We start from the raw sequence: 19,705 nt of genomic DNA on the forward strand, positions 1-19,705 counted from the left end.
GCAGTAACAGAAAAGGAGCCACCATAGAAATGTGTGCGGTGCGAAGGGATAGATAGCACTAACCTGTCCACAGATCGGAGAGAATAGTTATCACAGTGCAGGAATTGGAACTGGTCTTTTAGGTAAGAAGGAGATTTGGGATTGAAAAGGATTCGATACAAAAGAAGTAGGTAATGAACATTCCGGCGAAGGCGGATTGGGAGCCACTTGAGCTTCTTACGAAAGTGAGAGACATGGTCGTATTTACGGAGACCGTACACGAACCGAATGCAATGGTTTTGAAGTCGCTCAAGCTTATCCAATTGCTCAGATGTTAAGTCGAGAAAGCAAGCATCAGCGTAGTCAAGAATAGGAAGGAGAAGGGACTGTGCTAACATAACCTTTGTCGGTATGGGTAGAAAGTTGCGAAGGCGTCGTAAAGAGCTAGATGCAGCATATAATTTACGACTGAGTAGCTGGAGATGTTGAGACCAAGAAAGCGTTTGATCAATAATCACACCTAAATTTTTAACTTGTTTGCTAAAAGGAATATCCACACACCCAATTTTTACAGTAGGCAAAATACCCCAGTCAATCTCCGAAATAAGGTACTGACTTCCAACAATGGTCACTTGGCTTTTGGAAGGGTTGATTGTAAGGCCAAATTGCTCGCACCATGTTACTATCGTAGCAAGTTCCGCGTTTATAGTGATAATAGCGTTAGGTAAATCATCAAGTGTAGAGTGAAGGTAGATTTGTAAGTCGTCTGCAAACATATGGTAGAGAGAAGTTATACGTGAGGAGAGGTTATTTATGAATATGGCAAATAAGAGAGGTGACAAGACGCCGCCCTGTGGTACACCAGCGGAGACAGCACACCAAGAAGAATGTTTTCCATCCAACAAGATACGCTGCCGCCGATCACCCAGGTAACTTTGAAACCAATCGAGAACTGTGGGGGAGAAGTTGATCAGGCGTAGCATACCTAATAAAATGTCATGATTGACAGTGTTGAATGCGTTACTAAAATCAAGAAGACATAGTATGGTAAGTTTTTTACTGTCCATAGCTGAACGGATGTCATCAGTAACCTTAACGAGAGCAGTAGTCGTGCTATGGCCAGGACGGAAACCGGATTGAAAAGGAGAGAGTACGTTATGAGTGTTAAGATATGAGCTTAATTGGGTATGAATGATACGTTCTAGGACTTTGGAGAGGAAAGGCAAAATAGAGATGGGACGGAAGTCGGAAAAGCAACTTGGATTGGATTTTTTAGGCAGAGGAATAACCTGTGCATCTTTCCAAGTCTTTGGAAATTTGCCCGAGGTAATTGAAAAATTGAGGATGTGGGTAATCACAGGAGCAATAATATCGAGGATAGGAAGGACCATATTACGACTTACAAGGTCAGCACCGACTGCGTTCGAAGATATGGACAGTATTGTCTTCTTAACTTCTCCCACAGTGCAACGATTAAAGAAGAACGGGGGAAAAACAGGAGCTGAAGTGGTAGAAAGAAAATTAAGCGTTTGTTGTTTAGTAGTATCGTTAAGTCTGGAAGATGATGAAAAATGAGCGTTTAAAGCGTCGGTATCAAGGTTACACGGGGGGCAATTATAAGAAGATTTACCAACTCCTAAGGATTTAAGAAACTTCCATATTGAAGAAGGGTCGCCGTTCTCGACCGACTTATGGATATGGCGTCTTTGTGCATCTCTACACAATATGTTGCAACGATTACGGATGTTTTTATATTTTTCACGCACTTGATCTGTTTTAGCTGTCTTCATTTTAGCCTTTGCACGATTTTTCCTGGTAAGAAGAGACTTCAGTTCAGGTGAGAGCCACGGCGCAGGTGTATGTTTTTTCTTGACAAGTTTTAGAGGTGCATGTTTGTCATACAGCGCAATGACCAGATGGTTAAACACACTTACTTTCAAGTCGATGGACTCTGCACTTATGACGGTCTCCCAGTCAGTGTCGTTTGCATCAGCCAAAAGCAACTCAGTATCCATACCGGAAAAATTACGCAGCAGGGTAGAGGAAGGTTTAAATTTGGGAGGACGGAGTTTGTAGGATACATAGATAAGATCATGGTAGGAAAAAGCATCAGCAGAGCACTGGCCGTGCTTTGATACGGAATTGGGTGCGGAAACTATTATAAGATCGAGAAGGGAAGGGGTACATCCAGGAAAAAAGTGGGTTGGATTAAGAGGAAGTGTATGAAGATTATGAGAGTGAAGGAGAGACAGTAACTTCCTACTTCGGCTATCACCTTTCCGCAAGCACGTATTGAAATCTCCCATGAAGATTAGGTGGTTGTACTGCGGGGACACTTCATCAAGTAAAGTTTCTAGGGAGGAAAAGTAGTTTATAGTTAGGGAAGGACTATAGAATACACCGAGAAGGATTTTAGACAAGGAAAGTTGGATTTCAATGAGGAGATGTTCGGTGCTGTTGACGGATGGAGGTTGAGGGGAACAGCGGATAATACTATAGGGGATGTGAGAGCGGAGATAAATTGCCACACCACCCCCACCTTTGCTCATACGATCATTACGGATAAGGTGAAAGCCGGGGAGGAGATAATGCTGAGAAGGAAGTGAAGGTTTGAGCCATGACTCGGAAACTAGGATAGCGTGGATGTTTCTTGAATCAAATGATGCAAGCATTTCAGGGAAATGTGCCGGAATGCTCTGTGCATTAATATGGACAGCATTAAAGTTTTTCTGGGAATTACTAAATATAGAAGAAAGGGTCAGGTCGAGAGGAGGGGTACAAGCACTATGAAAACTATCCTCACCACTATCTGCAGAATCAAAGGAGGATGAAGGACTATCTTGAAGCTCGGCATTTATATTTAACATAATAATAAAAAACGTATGAATGTAAAAAAAAAAATATATAAGTAGTTATAATTATGATAAATAGATATATATTATGTAAACTAATTAATAGAATAAATAATTAACTAATAAAATATATCTTAAAATAAAGATACTTCGAGACCGTACCCTCCGGAATAAATTACAATAGTATTATTAAATAATTCGAGAATACAAAGCAAATAGAGAGACAAAATAAAGAAAAAAGGAGTGTACAAATAATGAAAAAGAAATAAAAAATATGCACTTATTTAAATACACAAACGGATTCGAAAAAAAAGAATAAAATAAAATTTGGTAACTAATAAATGGGCAATTTTACACTGGCAATAAGTTTGTTAAATTTTGTGAACGCATAGACTATGACAGCAGACACTTGACACTTGACACATGACAGTTGACAGATAGAACTTGAATGTAAACAAAATAATGTAGGTACCTACCTAAGTAGAATGTAGATTGTAGACGGTATTCTAAAAAATTAATTAAATGTTAAACAATTGAAGGTGATATTAAAAAAAATTCTGTGTTATGAATATATATATACTAAAACTAAACCTATTGAAAACAGTTAAAATATCAAAGGAGAATTTATACAGGCAAACTAAACATTAACAGCTTAAAAATAGTGCAAGTGCTAGAGTTAGACTGGTCGGCTACTTGGCTTTCATCAGTCTTCTGGTGCGAGCTGCTTTAAGGTCTTTAGAAGAATCATTGACTACATGACTTGTGGTAGCAGCAGTACCTGGATTAGGTTTATCCGATGGAGCAACAGCAATGGCCTTTAAATCAGCCAAATCCTCGATGCGATGCCGAACACCTCCAGAACCAATCACAAAGATATTACCATCCCTGGTCCAACATCTAGATACACCGAACTGACTCCGAGCAGCCATAAAAATGTCGTGCCTACTCTTAGTGAGAAATTCTGATAGGGTGATTCCCGTGCCTTTCAAATTAGTTTTAGATGACCAGATTTGTTCCTTCATGGAGATGTCACGGAGTTTAATCAAAATAGGCCTAGGCTTATTGTCTTTAGGTATTCCCAATCTGTGGCATTGACTAATACCTTCCACAGGCATATTGCAGATTTTTAGACGCTCAGAGAGTATGTTTAGTGCGGTGGTGGTAGGGTTTTCATCCTTGCCTTCCTGGACACCATGCAGCAGAAGAATTTTTCTCCGGTTCCTCATCTCAAGATTGTCGTATAGCTTATAAAGACAGTCCAACTGAGTTTGCAAGCATTGCAGAGAAGTGATTACAAAAGAGCGGAATGCGCTAAAATCAGATGCCAGCCGAGATGGGGGACTTGCCAAGGTAGAGGTAGTAGTGGTTTTCTGCAATTCCTGCTGGAACTCCGACATCTTCTTGTTGAACATGTCTGACATCTGTGCCATAGACTCCCTTAGTGATATCACATCCATGTTTATTTATTGTAATAATCAGTTGAGTGACAGCCAATTCAATCAGTGCAAGACAAAAGGTTTGTAGTTCAAGAATTATTAGTTTTAATAGAGTATGCAATGGAATGTTTTCCGGTGAGTACGTAGGTCTTTTATAGCATTATTTACTTTAAAAACGATGATTAGATTAATTATTTACTGAAGAGCAAAAATAAACACGTGTAGCACTTTTGGCACCTACCCTCGGAAAAACTATTTTATTATTATTTAATATCGAAAAGGTTTGTTCACACATAGAGGTAGAACCAAATAAGCTGGCACATTTCAGTGCGTTTATGCGCAACTTTTTATACATATTTTTATCAATGCAGCGGTAAAAGTTCAGCAAGTCTCCTTCGTTGAATTTGTTGCGTAAATCTTCGTCGTTTTGAATGTCAATAATTTCTAACTGCATTGACTGTGGTGCATTTTCAACTGAAATCGTGAAAGGATTGCTGAATATGTCAAACAGAGGTTTCACTTTTTTAAACTCCGAAAATCTGTCTTGAAAAGATTGAATCAAAATATCCAGCTTTTCTACGTAACTGTAATTAATCGCAGTTTTGTTGAATTTTTCAGCCATTTTCTTATAATAATTCTGAAAATAGTTGTAATTTCCAGAATTCAATTGCGATCTGAAAAGTGTCAGTTTGCATTGAAAGGATGATACATGAGCGTAGAGCTGGGATATCATTTGATTTTTGCCTTGAAGCCGTGTGTTCAAGACATTTAAATGATTTGGTTAGCGTGACATTTATGCCACCCGTATAGAGTCGAAAACTGTCTGAAGAAATCTCGACGCGTGCCGGCCGCGGCGCTTCCTCAAGAAAACGAATTTAACCGAGTTCGGCACGAACATAACCGACCGCTGTTACCGACACAAGCAAGGTGCACTTGAGAGCGCGCGCGCGAGATTCAAATTACTTTTCGAACATATTTTTTTTGGTTTTATTCTGGAATAATTCGAGAGTATTATATTTTATGCTGTCGGCGGGCCACCAGAATTCGACCGGCGGGCCGCATGCGGCCCGTGGGCCGCGGTCTGTGCATCACTGATTTAAAGCATGCATATTTGGCAAGTACATATAAAAGTATAAAATAAAAATATGTTTTTTATAGTTATGGTCGGGCTACATGGAGCTAGGTGTGGCCCTAGTGACATCAAGCGCGCTACAAACGGAGCGGTGGACGGGCAAAGGGCCCGACAGGAGCGGCATGCGAGCCGCCGCTGGCCTGCAGGTGTTGGCCGTGTGGAGTCGGCTGGGTTAGTAGTGTTATAGTTAGGGTCGGGTTACATGGAGCGTGGGCAAATTAAGTTTCAAATTAATTGAATTATAAAAAAATACAACGCCAATTTACAAGCGTACTATATAGTGATGGTTTAGTTAATTAAACTGATATGTTATATTAACAATTGACTCCCACATAATTATTATAATAATCAGTAATATTTTTACAAATATCTAACATTTACTAACGTGCTAATTATAACACAGTTAATAAACATTATATCAAAATGTCACCGTTACTAGAGCGCTATAAAGAGTATTATTCTGCGCAATTTATTATCCAACCCAGTACTTTAACACATTTTTTTGTCTTTTTTCATAATGATTGCATATCCCAAAAATTTACAGGGGCAGCGCAACTCCAGCTAATAGGGGCGGCGGTTGGAGCTCTCCTAGAGATCACCCTAGTAGGGGAGCTCCGTAGAGCAGCTCTAGGCGCTCTAGTCGCTCTAATGGCGGCGGAACGGGCTGCCACCGGCTCCGCGAGACGCACTGAAGCCGCGCTTGTTGATAAACTGGACTCGCTAGTTGCGGATAATAAGGCTGATGATCACTATCGACGTCTGTTTGATACCGTGTAAGTATGATAGATAATGAAGAATCGATGACTAGAATAAAGTAATAACACGTTGAAATTGCAGTGACTCAATATTGTAACTGCAATGTCCGTATAGAATAAATGAATTGATGAGAAAGAAATGATGGAATAGAATACACCAAAAAATGTGTGCGTGTACTAGTGTACACACGTAAGAAGTGAAACTTCTTTATGACCTTATTTTTGCAAAAAATTATTTACTATATGCAACTTTACAGAAATACGTCAAATCACGCGTGGTAGGGATAAGAAAAAGATGGCGCGTAACGGAAAAATGTCGCGCGTAACGAAAAAATGTTACACTAAATTTTTTTCCAACCCCGATAAAGAAGTTTCACTTCAATAAAATCTATTTTTTGCACATACAGATAAAATATATTTTTAAGGGTTGAGCAAATCGTCATTATTATTGAAACATACTAGCAGACACTAAAATGTTACAACCAAAACAAGGAATACTTACATGAATATATTATTATCAAATTACTTTCAAATAGCCTATAAATAGGTAATTAAATGATAACTGAATAAAAGAGATCATTATATTCGTTATACAAATTAGTAAAATGTATAAACGATAGTTTATTTCTTGATAGATATACCATTAAGTAAGTGCTTTTCGGCGTGAATGTACGGTTTATATTATTTTAAAAATAAGTATACAATGTTGTGTTCTGGTCTGTGTTCATCGATAAGTTTTGTTAAAATGTTAATGATGGAAAAAATATTACACATGCTTACGTACATCAGGGAACATTTGAGTTCAGTGTGAGTATAAATACCAATTATTGATTGTAAATTTAAGTATTAATAGTTTACATCAAATTTAACACAGTTATATCATTGAATAGATGTTAATACATTAATCGAGGTATATCAATTCGCAGTTTAATTATTTGCTAAAATATGACATATTTTATTATTTCATATAACTTATGATACAGAATATGTAAGGCTACATACAAATAGCATACTTGTCTTGAAAACTAACAGAAAAAATGGTTACTTCCGTCCGCAACAGCATTGTTGTGTAAAAAAAGAATGTGTGTACTTATGTACACGCGTTAGAAGTTATACTTCTTTGGCGTATGGAAAAAATACTAGAACTTGAACATAGTTATCAATTTTCATACCACCTAGAACTAACTTCATGCTGTTAAATTTAGGTGTCGGTGTGCGCGCGCATCGTAAAAATTCACTCTCATTATTTTTCTCCATCGCGCCAAAAGAAGTATAACTTCAAAAAAAATGATGTGCTAAACTTTTTACAGAATTAAGGCGATCTTATCAATCTATTTATAAAAATTGCGAAGGTTAATTTCTAGCTAATTAACCTTTCTACTATATAAAATTCTTACTTGTATGTAATAAAAATCGATATATTTTCATCAATAATATATTTTCTAAAACAGTCTCATGGAACGCGTATCAACTGAGGGTTGGCGGGAAGCGGGCGCAGCCTTCGTAGGATGTGTTACCCGTCTATTAGAAAGACTACTCGACTATCGTGCCGTTATGCAGGGCGCTGAACATCGACACAAACGTATGGCGGCCACTGTCAACTTGTTGGTAAGTGAGAGAATGTTCTAGAATGTGTACTTATACATACTAGCTAGGCTGCGACAAGATGCAATGTTACTTGGTAAGCACAAAAATAAGGGTTAACGCTTATCTACGGAGACTGTTTCACCCGCTATATGGGATTAGTGTTGCCCAAATGCAAGAACAAGACGAGACTTAGCCAGTCTTGGTCTTGGTCTTGCGCCAATACACCTGGTCTTGGTCTTGGTCTTGGTCTTGCGCTCCCAGTCTTGGTCTTGGTCTTGCAGCAAGAGTCTTGCGAGTCTTGCAATTACCTATTAGTCTATTACTATTTATTAAAGTTTACGTTAAATCTTAGAAAAACGTATTAGAATTGGAACATTGTGAGCTTGAATTAACATAGCCATAGTAAAGATCAAGCAGATTAATAAATAACTGAAGATTTGATAAGAAATTCGAAAAATGACTTATATGTCGTTTTCCATGGAAGTAACTGTTTTCTAGGGTTTGATTTTACGCGAGTATTATACATTTAGAAATTAAAGACTTTTTAACGGATTTTAAAAGCGATTTATTCATTCTATTATTTTCCCGACGTTTCGAACACTTTACAGCGAGCGTGGTCACGGGGAGACTGAGTCTGTCTTCAATTTCTAGAAGTAACTGTTTCTTAATAAACATTTATGATTTATAACATTTGCTAAAACATGTAAAAAAACAAATTAACTACAATAACTTGACTGTATTTTAAAGAACAATAGGTACTTATCGGTCTAGAAAGAGATTGAACCCTCAATTTATAAGAAATTTAATAAAAGAGTTTTACGATTTATCATTTATTTGAATAAAAATAAACCATGTAATCAATATTATAAAATATACTTACTAGAATGAATTAATATGACATCTACTACCTATCCTTACCATTTTATCCTAATCATAATACTACTTGTCATTTTCATTCTAAGCACTCTGAAAATTATTTATTCTTTGGAACACACTCTTAAAAAAATTCGAAATTATTTTGCATGAGTATACCTACGCCCTATGGCGGCAATCAAATAGTGTCAAATGTTATGATTTCGGCGTGGCAGCAACGATTGTTTTAGATTTCAAAAGAAGCCGCCGGCGCGTGTATCATGACCATGTACCTACTTCCGAAAAGCAGCAAATTTCTTTGAGAAGTAAGTACAAAACCTTTGATGCCGCATTATCAAAGTGCCGATGGTTAAAACATAACTATGCATGCACTCACTTTGATTTTAATAGATATTTTTTTATTCGCTATGTTTATGATATTAGTCGTAATGCGCATAGGTCCAGTTTTTCATATTCTTTGATACAGTTTTTTGCGTCTCATATAATTCCTAAGCGTACCTATACACCGAACTGTTACACCTAACTACTCAGTGAAATAGCGCTAAGTCCTAGCTGCAAGACGCAAGAGTCTTGCAGGCCAAGTCTTGTTCTTGCTCAAGTCTTGCACGGTCAGTCTTGGTCTTGGTCTTGCTAAAAATACGCGGTTTTGTTCTTGGTCTTGGTCTTGCAAAAACGCAAGAACAAGACCAAGACTGCAAGACCAAGACTGAATTTGGGCAACACTATATGGGATAGACTGTTGGACTACCGCGCTGTGATGCAGGACGCAAAGCACCGACACAAAAGGATGGCGGCCACTGTGAACTTGCTGGTGGAATGTTCTAGAATTCGAACGATAGATTCGAACACGCGTTCACATACATATTGCTATTAAGCGTCCCAGCATAGGAACATAATGGACTGATGATGTGGGATTGTTCTAGAATTCGAATGCGAACTTCTGTTTAAACTGTGTGTAGGCGTGTGTAAGTGCATTTATGTTAGAATTTTTACTTCTCTTGTAATTTTAACATTATAATATTTTTTTCAGAACTTCTACAAAAACGAAATTGATCGCAAAGAGATGTACCTCCGCTACGTGTACAAATTGCATGATCTGCACATCGCCTCCGATAATTTTGTAGAAGCTGGATGTACTCTTTTGGTAACTAATTAATTATTATTGTACTTCTTTTTTAAAGACTAAGTTATATAATATGAAAACATCATCATCTCAGAATTGAAGCAAATTTTTTTATAAGGAAATATGATTACTTGTATTTTAAATTGGGCTAAAGAAGTATAAATCCGAGCAAATATTTCCAGTAACTTCATACAATCATCGGTTATGTTATAATTTATTTAATGATTGATACAAATATTTAAAGTATATTTTTTCACAAATTCACAGTTATATGCCGAAACATTAAGCTGGGACAGCGATCAAATTGGTGTCGATTCTGAACATCCGGAAACTCCAGAATGGAAGAGGAAGGAGGCGCTTTATAATCAAGTCCTGCAATATTTCGATAGAGGAAAGGTATATTTCCTATTTTTTGTTTTATCTCTTCTTGACCTGCAATCTGATAGGCATTTGTTTATTTATGTTATTCATTGTACATGGGTTTTAACTATTTTTTTTTTTGAAATATCTTATTCAAGTTCAATTTTCACATTGCGGCCTTATGGCTCTAAACTAACTCTGCCAGGCAACCTTCATTTAGCTGGTTGTTAAGAATTCCATTATCGGCATGCATGGTAAACGTTTGGTATCGTATCCGTATAAATTATCTGGATAGATCAAATTCTACGATGGAATAGATCTTTAGGAGCTCTTCCAAAATAACAGCCATTTATTATAATTCAGATTGATCAAATAAAACTTCAGTATTAAAAAAATTGTGGTATGAAAAAATGATTCGCAAACGGCTATAGTTCAGGATACATCGCCCATTTTTGCAAGTGACTACTATCCAGCTAATTTTCCGTTTGTAGCTTTATTTTGATGAGACGCCTAATAATTTCGTGTACAGCTGCGTACGGATTGCGCGTACCCTGGTACGCGTAGTCAGGTTACGCGTATCCGGAACGCCTAGTTCATACCTGCAGCTACGCGTTCACTCTTGGGGTACGCGTACCGCGCGAGCCAACTTGAGCGCGAGCCGATCGTCAGTCGGTTTTGGTCGCGCGTCAAAGAGAACTCGCGCGGCCGGCTACGCTTCATTTGGACGGCACAATGAAAGAGCACGCGTGTTCTACGAGTTTGAACAACGAAAATATTTTAAGACTGATTAAATTTTATGAATTTCACCGGGTCTTGTGGGATAGCATAGCACACTACTTAATTATAGAAATAACGATTTACGCCAAGATGCATGGAAGGCAATTTCGAATGAACTCAAAATTCCAATAGGTGAATTAAAAAAAAGGGACTCGCGGTGCGCTCTGGATCGATTGACCTCGCGTACAGGTTCGCGGCGGTCCGTACAGGAGCTGTACGCGTATCCAATGCACGCGTAGCCAGTGTCTCTCCACTACGCGTAACCCAGGAACGCGCTATCCGTACGAACCTTACGAAAGTCTCGATTGTGGTAGCTAACAGAGATAACAAGGATAAAATTTTTTGATTTGATGGTTCTCAAATATTTATTACTAACTGAATTTTTTTTTGTTCAATCTCAAGATAATTACCTAAATTATTCGAAAAAATATTTGTCCTACAATATCTATGGTTTGTTCAAAGCATAGAGATCTAGAGAGATGCCAATCGCTTGCGCTGAGTACGAAACCAGTGTCTCATAACAAATTTACGCACACAACAGTAAACAAAATAAAAACAATACTTCGCGTTGTGTGCGTGTCATCACACAAAAATTTGAGAGCGACTATTCGTTCGCACACTAGATTGTAAGTAACGTACGTATACAGCACCACACAGCCGCAAGATATGCGTTTACGATAGGGATTGCTTGTCGATAAAATGAGAAACGTTAAAATTAAAACAATTTATAGGCAATACAGTAACTAGGTAGAAAATAGAAATGGACACCTTGATGGTAGCATTCATGGTGATGAAGTACATAAAGCATTGCCTATTGACTTATTGTTAAGTAAAATAAGTATGAAATAAGTGATTTTTTTTTAATCCATGTATAATAATCACTATAAAATTATTGCTCGAGTACCTATCAAATAATAATAATACATTCAGATATTAAGCTAATAGTAATACATTATGATATAATAATAAGGTAGTAAAATAATACATAATACGATAAAAAATCCGAATCTTATCGACATGGACACACTCGACGCGCATCCTCAAGTAACGACCGCGAGCAGCGGCCGTACTACACGATCGAACGTTTTTGTTAGCTTTAGTATCTTCATTATACATTGCGGTATTCGAACTCCGCGTTTGAATAGAGTCACGTACAGAAGAAGCATTGTAAACTATTTACATAAATTAATGTGACTGTCGTTCTGTCACATAATGAAACCAAGAAATCACTCAACGTAATATTGTTTTTGAAATTATAGTAAGAAAATCGTATAATTTTCAGTACTTACCGATGGTATGTGATTCCATTTGACTAATAAACATTTGACTAAAGTTGCTGGTTTCACTTCAGTTTTTACAAACTTTAACGGAACAACGCGGCATTGTCAAATAATACCCGGCCGACGGTCGAACGTCAACTGAATGCAATCGCGGGGTCATCCACGCAGGCCTTCACAGGCCTCGGGGTAACTGTTCGGGGCGACGGCCCCTTTCAGTGGTGGCAACGCCGCCTGCAACTACAGGCGGGGCACTGGGTGGGACCTAATGGTCCGAGGTGTCGTGTCCGGGAGGTGTCCTGCTGCAGTGCGATCGAGCCCGCGTGGTATCGCGGGCGATCTGCTAGCTGCTGCAGGGAGGAATGTCCGTGGGTGAAGCCACCCGCCACTTAGCGAGGTCGAGCCCGCCGGAAAAGTGCCGGGGGGCGCCCATCAGCCAGCGGCGAGGAAGCGGTCGTGTCCTAGGAGACTAGGTCACGTGGTAGGCCTCTTATGTCCGGCGGTCTCCGATGGTATGGCGCGATGCCCTGCAAATGCTGGGATCGCGCTCCGTCGGCGCGCGCGAACATAGAGGAACTCAGGCGACGAACGAAGTCGTCCAGGCTCTCCATGCGCAGGTCCCTGGAGATGACCTGATTCCGTACGAAGCGTGGTGCTCCGGAGATGGTGCGGAGCGCTAGCGACTGCTGCGCTCGCAGCGACTTGCGGTCCGTCTCGCTGGTCAGCGCGAACCACGCAGGGGCCGCATAGGTGAGTCGCGTGCGAACGTAGGCCTTGTAAATGCACAGCTTCGTACGGAGAGGCAGGTGAGACGCCAGCATGGGGCGGAGTATGTTCCGCACGGCGCGCGTCTGGGCAACCACGTTCTTCACATGGGGCCGCATCGAGAGTGTCTTGTCAATGGTCACACCAAGGTACTTGGCCGTCGGTGACCATTCGACGTTCTCGCCCATGAGAGACACCGGGGGCGGCAGAAGGCGCGCCCGCCCGATGGAAATCGCCTGAGTTTTCCCCACGTTGACCTTGAGTCTCCAGTCCTCCAGCCATGAGGGAAGTGCATCCAGTGCTCGCTGCATCTTTACCGATGCATGCTTGGCGTTCAGCGAGGTGGTAATAAACGCAGCGTCGTCGGCATACAACGCTAGGATGGCTCCGCCAGCGACTGGAATGTCGTCCGTGTATCTGCTATAGCAGACGGGCGACAGGCAGCTTCCCTGGGGCACACCGGCTCGGATGGGGCGCTCTGTGGACAGAGCATTTTCAACCGCCACTTGAAAACGTCTGTCTATGCAACAAACAGCATGTGGTCTTTTTATGGGCATATTGCTGCGACACCGGCCCCGCCCCTAACCATATCTCCCTTTAGTTTCTGTGATCTGTGGTTCAAAGAGTCCCCCTTTCCAAAGTGTATCGATAACGAGGTCATCATAAATGATTACTAACAAGCTGATTTTTTTGTTTTCACTTAGTTAATGTTTATATAATTCAACAGACATATTGTCCTACAAATTGCGTAATAAATATTTGAGAACCATCAAATCAAAAAATTTTATCCTTGTTATCTCAGTTAGCTACCACAATCGAGAGTTTTGTACACGAAATTATTCGGTGTCTCATCAAAATAAAGCTACAAACGGAAAATCAGCTTGATAGTAGTCACTTGCAAAAATGGACGATGTATCCTGAACTACTATTTATAATGAACAAGAAAAATATTTTACACTTATAAGCTTTTATTTTTAAGTTCGATATAAAAATTTATATTTCAACGCCATCTATAGCCTATAGTAATAAACCAATTGTGTGGTAGCAATCTTCATTCTTAGCGCCATCTGTGTACATTTGAATAAATATGTTACGAATTTTGGTAATATGTACACAGATGGCGTTTATATCATCATCATCATCTCATATTATCATCATCAATTTAAATAAACGAAAAGGAATAATAAAAATTTTATGGTCATTGAATTTGGTCACTAAAAATGATTTAATTTCAATTTCACTCACTTAATTAATTATCAAGATTATTATATTCTACATGAGAATTTGACACTTAAAACGGTTACTAGATGACGCTAGTTGTCATCTACATCGCACTATCGTTTTGTTTTTTGGATAACGTAAGTAATTTCATACGAGCTGCGCTAGTCACTCTGGTTTCCCTTCAAAACTTATAAATCTTTCGCCTTTTACTAAAGATTTCCGTGGAGGGGAACACTCAAATGAGTCTAACTCAATTTTTGATGCTCTACTATAAGTAGAGCTTATAAGTTCCATTATTCCATATCAAAGTACCTATAAATAATACAATAGTACATGTATAATGTAGCTACAAATCTACAATATACATATTATTATTTATTATATTATATTTACTAGCTTATCGCCTGCGTTGTCAAAGACAAACCCGAATGTGAATAATTGTGAACCTGTTGATTTCTGGGATTAAACCTCTCCCTATGTCCTTTCCCAGGTATCTGTGTCAAGTTGTATCAAAATCGATTCAATAGGTAAGAAGTATAGACGGACAGTTTATTTAACATCTATAATATTAGTAGGGATAGTAGGGAATTTCTACAACATACATCTTGGAAGAATTATTTATTTATTTATACAACGTCCGTTTTTAAGTATATTATAACGAATTGGTTGCACCAAACTAGCTGTAAAGTTCTACTATACACTAATTGACATATTAATTTATTTTGAACACTGTATTGTGCTGCCAACATAAAAATAGTTATCTTGGCAGCACAATTTTCTGTGTGTATGTTTAAAAAAAATAATCAATCTTATACACATAAATCTTTCTAGTGTTGGGAAAAAGGTCTGCCTCTACTGCGTGAATTAGCAACACTATACGAAGTGAAGCTATGCGACTACGCTCGTCTCGCGCATTGCTTGCGAACGCACGCGACTTTCCTCGACTCTGTGTTGAAGGAATTGAGGCCTGAGCCGGAGTATTTCAGGGTCGGCTTCTATGGGAAAGGGTGTCCGCTGTTTGTGAGAGTGAGTAATTTGAAATTCTATGTAAGTGTTGTGTTGTGTTCTATGTTGTGTCTATGTATGGATTGTGTTAAAAGTGTAGCCGATATATGATTCCAGTCCATATTAGAGTTTGTTTAATTTTCAGAAGCTGCCTATATGTTTTATTTGCCATTTTACAAAAATATCCCGGTCTATATAACATTATTATTGGAAATTTTTGGAACAACAAAAGAATAATAAATAGTCTTGAAAAATCACTAGATTCCTCGCAATAATTACCTTTAAAATGTTTTTTCAGAACAAACAATTCGTATACCGCGGACACGAGTACGAACGCATCGGTGCGTTCACTCAACGTTTACAATCTGAATACGTGTCAGCGCATATATTGATGAGAAACACGCCACCTGATGAGTCGGTTATAGCTGCTGATGGACAGTGTGAGTTTTTTATGTAATAAAAGTTAATTTAAATATACGTGATTAAATATATAATATGTTATTTACAAGTAGATATCATATTTTAATAAGTTATCAATCAAAAAGAATTACACTAGATTGGTTATTTTATATAAAGTGATTTAATCTCGCTAACCATATTTATTAAATTAGATATAGGTAAGGATGGTACAGTAGTTAATGCTTTTCTGATGTCATTACTAGTATAGTTGTATAAAACTTTGAAACTTATATCTGTCTGTTACGCTTTCCCGCTTAAACATACATAACGAAATATGGACACAGACTACCTTTAGACCCTGAGAAAGAACATAGGCTATCTTTTATTACGAAATATGTACCAGGGGCGAAGCCGGGGCGGACCGTTAGTAGAATATAAATTCTCTATCATGTTCTCCGTCTTTGTGTTTTATCTAAATTGATAATTTATTTTATAGACATCCAAATCTGCAATGTGAAACCTGTAGCGAGACAGCAATCGTGCCCTGCGCACGCGCCGGAACAAGTGAAGCGGTTCTATGCGTTCAATGACGTCGATACGTTTTTGTGTGATCGGCCATTGCATAAACCTCCAATAGATAAGGATAATGAGTTTAAGGTTGGTTTGTGATTACTTGTTATACTAGAAACGTATGCGATATCGTGGTAATAGTGCTTATTTTTATAAAGGATACTATAGTTATTTCAAAAGGGTAGTTGCATGTTAAATCATCAACATTCTACCAGATTGGTTCGCATGCTACATTCTTAAATTAAATTTTAATGAACTAAATTATACCTATTTTTTTATTTTCCAAAGTAATAAAATCATAAATATTCGATTTGTTCATGTTTTACATTAACATTGAATTCCAGAGTTTGTGGATTGAACGCACAACGTTGGTGACAGAGAACACGCTTCCTGGCATATTGCGATGGTCTGAAGTGGTCACCAGATCTGTTGAAGAAATACCACCAGTGGAAGTTAGTATAAAATTAATAATGTAATTATATGTCGCTGTTAGTAGCCAACACAATTTTTTACAAATACATAGACCAACCACTAGGCGTGTTGAGAGTAAAATTTCAAGGTCGCGTCATGGCATTAACGTCACATCATGGAGTAAGGTGACGATAATGGTATCTTTGAATCTTGCTAAAGAAGTTTCACTTCTGACACGTGTGCCCTTTTTATTATTAACACTACAGTTCGTAATACATTTTTTTTTAAATTTTGAAGTAAACTCAATCTTTTAAATATGTCGATTTGATTGTATGTACATATTTTTTTTTATGAACTTCCTAAGCAATAACGTTTATCCCCAGTTCGCATGCGAAACGATGGAATCAACGGAACGCGAACTGCGCAACCTCATATCTCAATACACAGCCGATCCGACACGAAACATTAACCCCTTTTCCATGCGACTCCAAGGCACGATAGACGCGAATGTGCAAGGGGGCTTCTCTAAATACGAACAAGCTTTCCTCACTGCGGAGTTTGGTAGAAACGCTAGTGCTAGAGAAGTGGCTGCTGCGGCGAAGTTGAGGAGATTGGTAGCATCACAATTGGCGGTGTTGGAAGCTGGGCTGGGGTTGCATGGGAGATTGGCCCCGGAGGAAGTGAAGCCGCTGCATAGGTCAGTTTAAACAATAAATTAAACCAATTTTTAACAAGTTAAGGAGGACTAGTGATCTCGCAACTGGCGGTATTGGAAGCTGGGTTGGGGTTGCATGGGAGATTGGCCCCGGAGGAAGTGAAGCCGCTGCATAGGTCAGTTTAAACAATAAATTAAACCAATTTTTAACAAGTTAAGGAGGACTAGTGATCTCGCAACTGGCGGTATTGGAAGCTGGGTTGGGGTTGCATGGGAGGTTGGCGCCGGAGGAAGTGAAGCCGCTGCATAGGTCAGTTTAAACAATAAATTAAACCAATTTTTAACAAGTTAAGGAGGACTAGTGATCTCGCAACTGGCGGTATTGGAAGCTGGGTTGGGGTTGCATGGGAGGTTGGCGCCGGAAGAAGTGAAGCCGCTGCATAGGTCAGTTTAAACAATAAATTTAACCAATTTTTAACAAATTAAGGAGACAAGTGATCTCGCAACTGGCGGTATTGGAAGCTGGGCTGGGATTGCATGGGAGATTGGCGCCGGAGGAAGTGAAGCCGCTGCATAGGTGAGTAGATTAAATATTATGTAAGTGTCGCAAATAGATTATTACTAGCGATCCGCCCCGGCTTCGCCCGTGGTACCTACATATGAAAAATAGATGTTGGCTGATTCTCAGACTTACCCGATATGCACAGAAAATTTCATGAGAATCGGTACAGCCGTTTCGGAGGAGTATGGCAACGAAAACTGTGACACGAGAATTTTATATCTTAGATTGCGATAACTTGCGAGACTGAAAATTGTTGCGTTGCGGCGTCGTCTTACATAGTGCAGAACTTAACTAACTTGCACCGTGTATAGAAGAGTGAATTTGTTTCGAGATTACAGTGGTACTCAGTTGTTTATGCGTCCCAAAACACATGCTTGCTTTTTGTGTTTTTTTTTTCGCTAATTTTCACACCGTTCGTGTTCCGTACGTACAGTAAAATTTTCGCTACCGTATCGTTTGCTCCCGCTCTGATATTTGCTTGCAATTTTCGCATTATTTGTCGTTAATTTATAATCTATCGAAATGAAACCGTTAAGTTACAATGAAAGGCCTGTTAAATGGTCAAATTCAAAAGGCTTTGCCTGATTGGCCTTATTTTGAAAGTCCATCAATTTACAAACAGTTGTGTTTTTAATTGTTACTTGAAATACCTTGTCATAGTTCAATCATTATTACTACAAAACATAATATATTAGGTATAGAAAAAATACAAATATTATTTCATTACAGACGTTTAGTAGAACGATTCACTCAACTCCGACAAAACCTGGGCCCCGGTCTAGCTCGAGCTCGTCGTCAACTCTCTGAAAGTATTGTCAAGTAAGTATATGCAATGTATTATATGAATCCACTAAAGGAGATTTCATTTCCTTAGAATAAAATTTCAATCTGGAATACGGAAATATGAAACAATTATTAATTATATTTTTGTCCTTTACCTGAATAGCGCTGCCTTCTTTAGATATGTTTTCTTTTTTTATTTTGTAAAAAATATTGAAATATATTTTTTTTATTCCTTTACAGTACTCCATTGCCTCCAGTCCCTGCACTGGATAAACGATCTCACAGCATACAACAAGGCGATGGGTATTACGAGGATGGTCATCTGTACAATAAACCGATCGTTAGTAAAACAATATAATATTTGCTACATCGTTCATAATATTGTCAGATATGTAAATTTAAAAGGCCACAGAAAGAATGGGTCCCACAGTGGTTAAAAATAAAAATTAAATTAATGTACTCAATTTTATTTGTGTCATTGTAATTGAATTTCAGATAAACCATCAATACATTTATTTTGCAAAAAAAATATTGAGTTACCTATATTTATTTTTCAGCGTCTCTAGTATATCATTAATTATTCATTTTAAAACTATATCCTTTTCCCAGTATTCACTCGAAGATTCAATAGAACAACAAGCCAGTATTATGTCGAGCAGTTTGCCGATAAGCGACAATCGAGATTGTGATGACAGCATGTCTATGGTGAAATCTGCGCCGCCATTACCGTCTAGACCGAAGTCTGGTGATCCTAGGAGTCCTACACGACCTGAAAAATATCGGTAAGTATAAATAATAGACATGTTTAAAATTTAGAGATTGTCCTGTAAAAGTAAAAAGAACTTGAGTGTGAATGAAATTTTGAGAGAACCAATTTCGTTATATGTATATTCTGCTAGCTGTGCCGCGCGGTTTCATCCGCGTAGCTCCGTTCCTGTTGGTCTTAGCGTGATAATATATATCCTAAATTACTCGTGGATAATGTAGCGAATGGTAAAAGAATTTTTGAAATCGGTGCAGTAGTTTATGAGCCTATTCATTACAATCAATCAATCAAACAAACAAAGTTTTCCTCTTTATAATATTAGTGTAGATAACTTGTACATGTGATGTGATGAGAACTAATAAACAATTGTATCCAATCCGAGGGAAAGATTCTAGGTTGCTTAGGTACTGAAAAAAA

General features: G+C 38.4%; 1 protein-coding gene and 1 non-coding gene across 2 annotated transcripts in view; both read left to right on the plus strand.

Annotated features, from left to right (window-relative positions):
* Window positions 1-19,705, plus strand: part of LOC123692841 (dedicator of cytokinesis protein 3) — a 61,438-nt gene that overhangs the window by 37,629 nt on the left and 4,104 nt on the right. Inside the window, exons 20-32 of the mRNA XM_045637639.1 lie at window positions 5,426-5,570; window positions 5,944-6,172; window positions 7,606-7,762; window positions 9,645-9,758; window positions 10,005-10,133; window positions 14,969-15,163; window positions 15,441-15,582; window positions 16,038-16,198; window positions 16,456-16,563; window positions 16,906-17,219; window positions 18,469-18,558; window positions 18,763-18,862; window positions 19,132-19,304. Coding sequence (XP_045493595.1) covers window positions 5,426-5,570; window positions 5,944-6,172; window positions 7,606-7,762; window positions 9,645-9,758; window positions 10,005-10,133; window positions 14,969-15,163; window positions 15,441-15,582; window positions 16,038-16,198; window positions 16,456-16,563; window positions 16,906-17,219; window positions 18,469-18,558; window positions 18,763-18,862; window positions 19,132-19,304 — 2,057 coding nt within the window. The remainder of the gene's footprint in view (window positions 1-5,425; window positions 5,571-5,943; window positions 6,173-7,605; window positions 7,763-9,644; window positions 9,759-10,004; window positions 10,134-14,968; window positions 15,164-15,440; window positions 15,583-16,037; window positions 16,199-16,455; window positions 16,564-16,905; window positions 17,220-18,468; window positions 18,559-18,762; window positions 18,863-19,131; window positions 19,305-19,705) is intronic.
* On the plus strand, window positions 14,303-14,419 carry LOC123692932. Its single transcript, XR_006751622.1, has one exon. It is a non-coding gene; the product is annotated as a U5 spliceosomal RNA (small nuclear RNA).

This window comes from Colias croceus, chromosome 6, assembly GCF_905220415.1.
Source record: "Colias croceus chromosome 6, ilColCroc2.1".
In the NCBI taxonomy this organism is placed as follows: domain Eukaryota; kingdom Metazoa; phylum Arthropoda; class Insecta; order Lepidoptera; family Pieridae; genus Colias; species Colias croceus.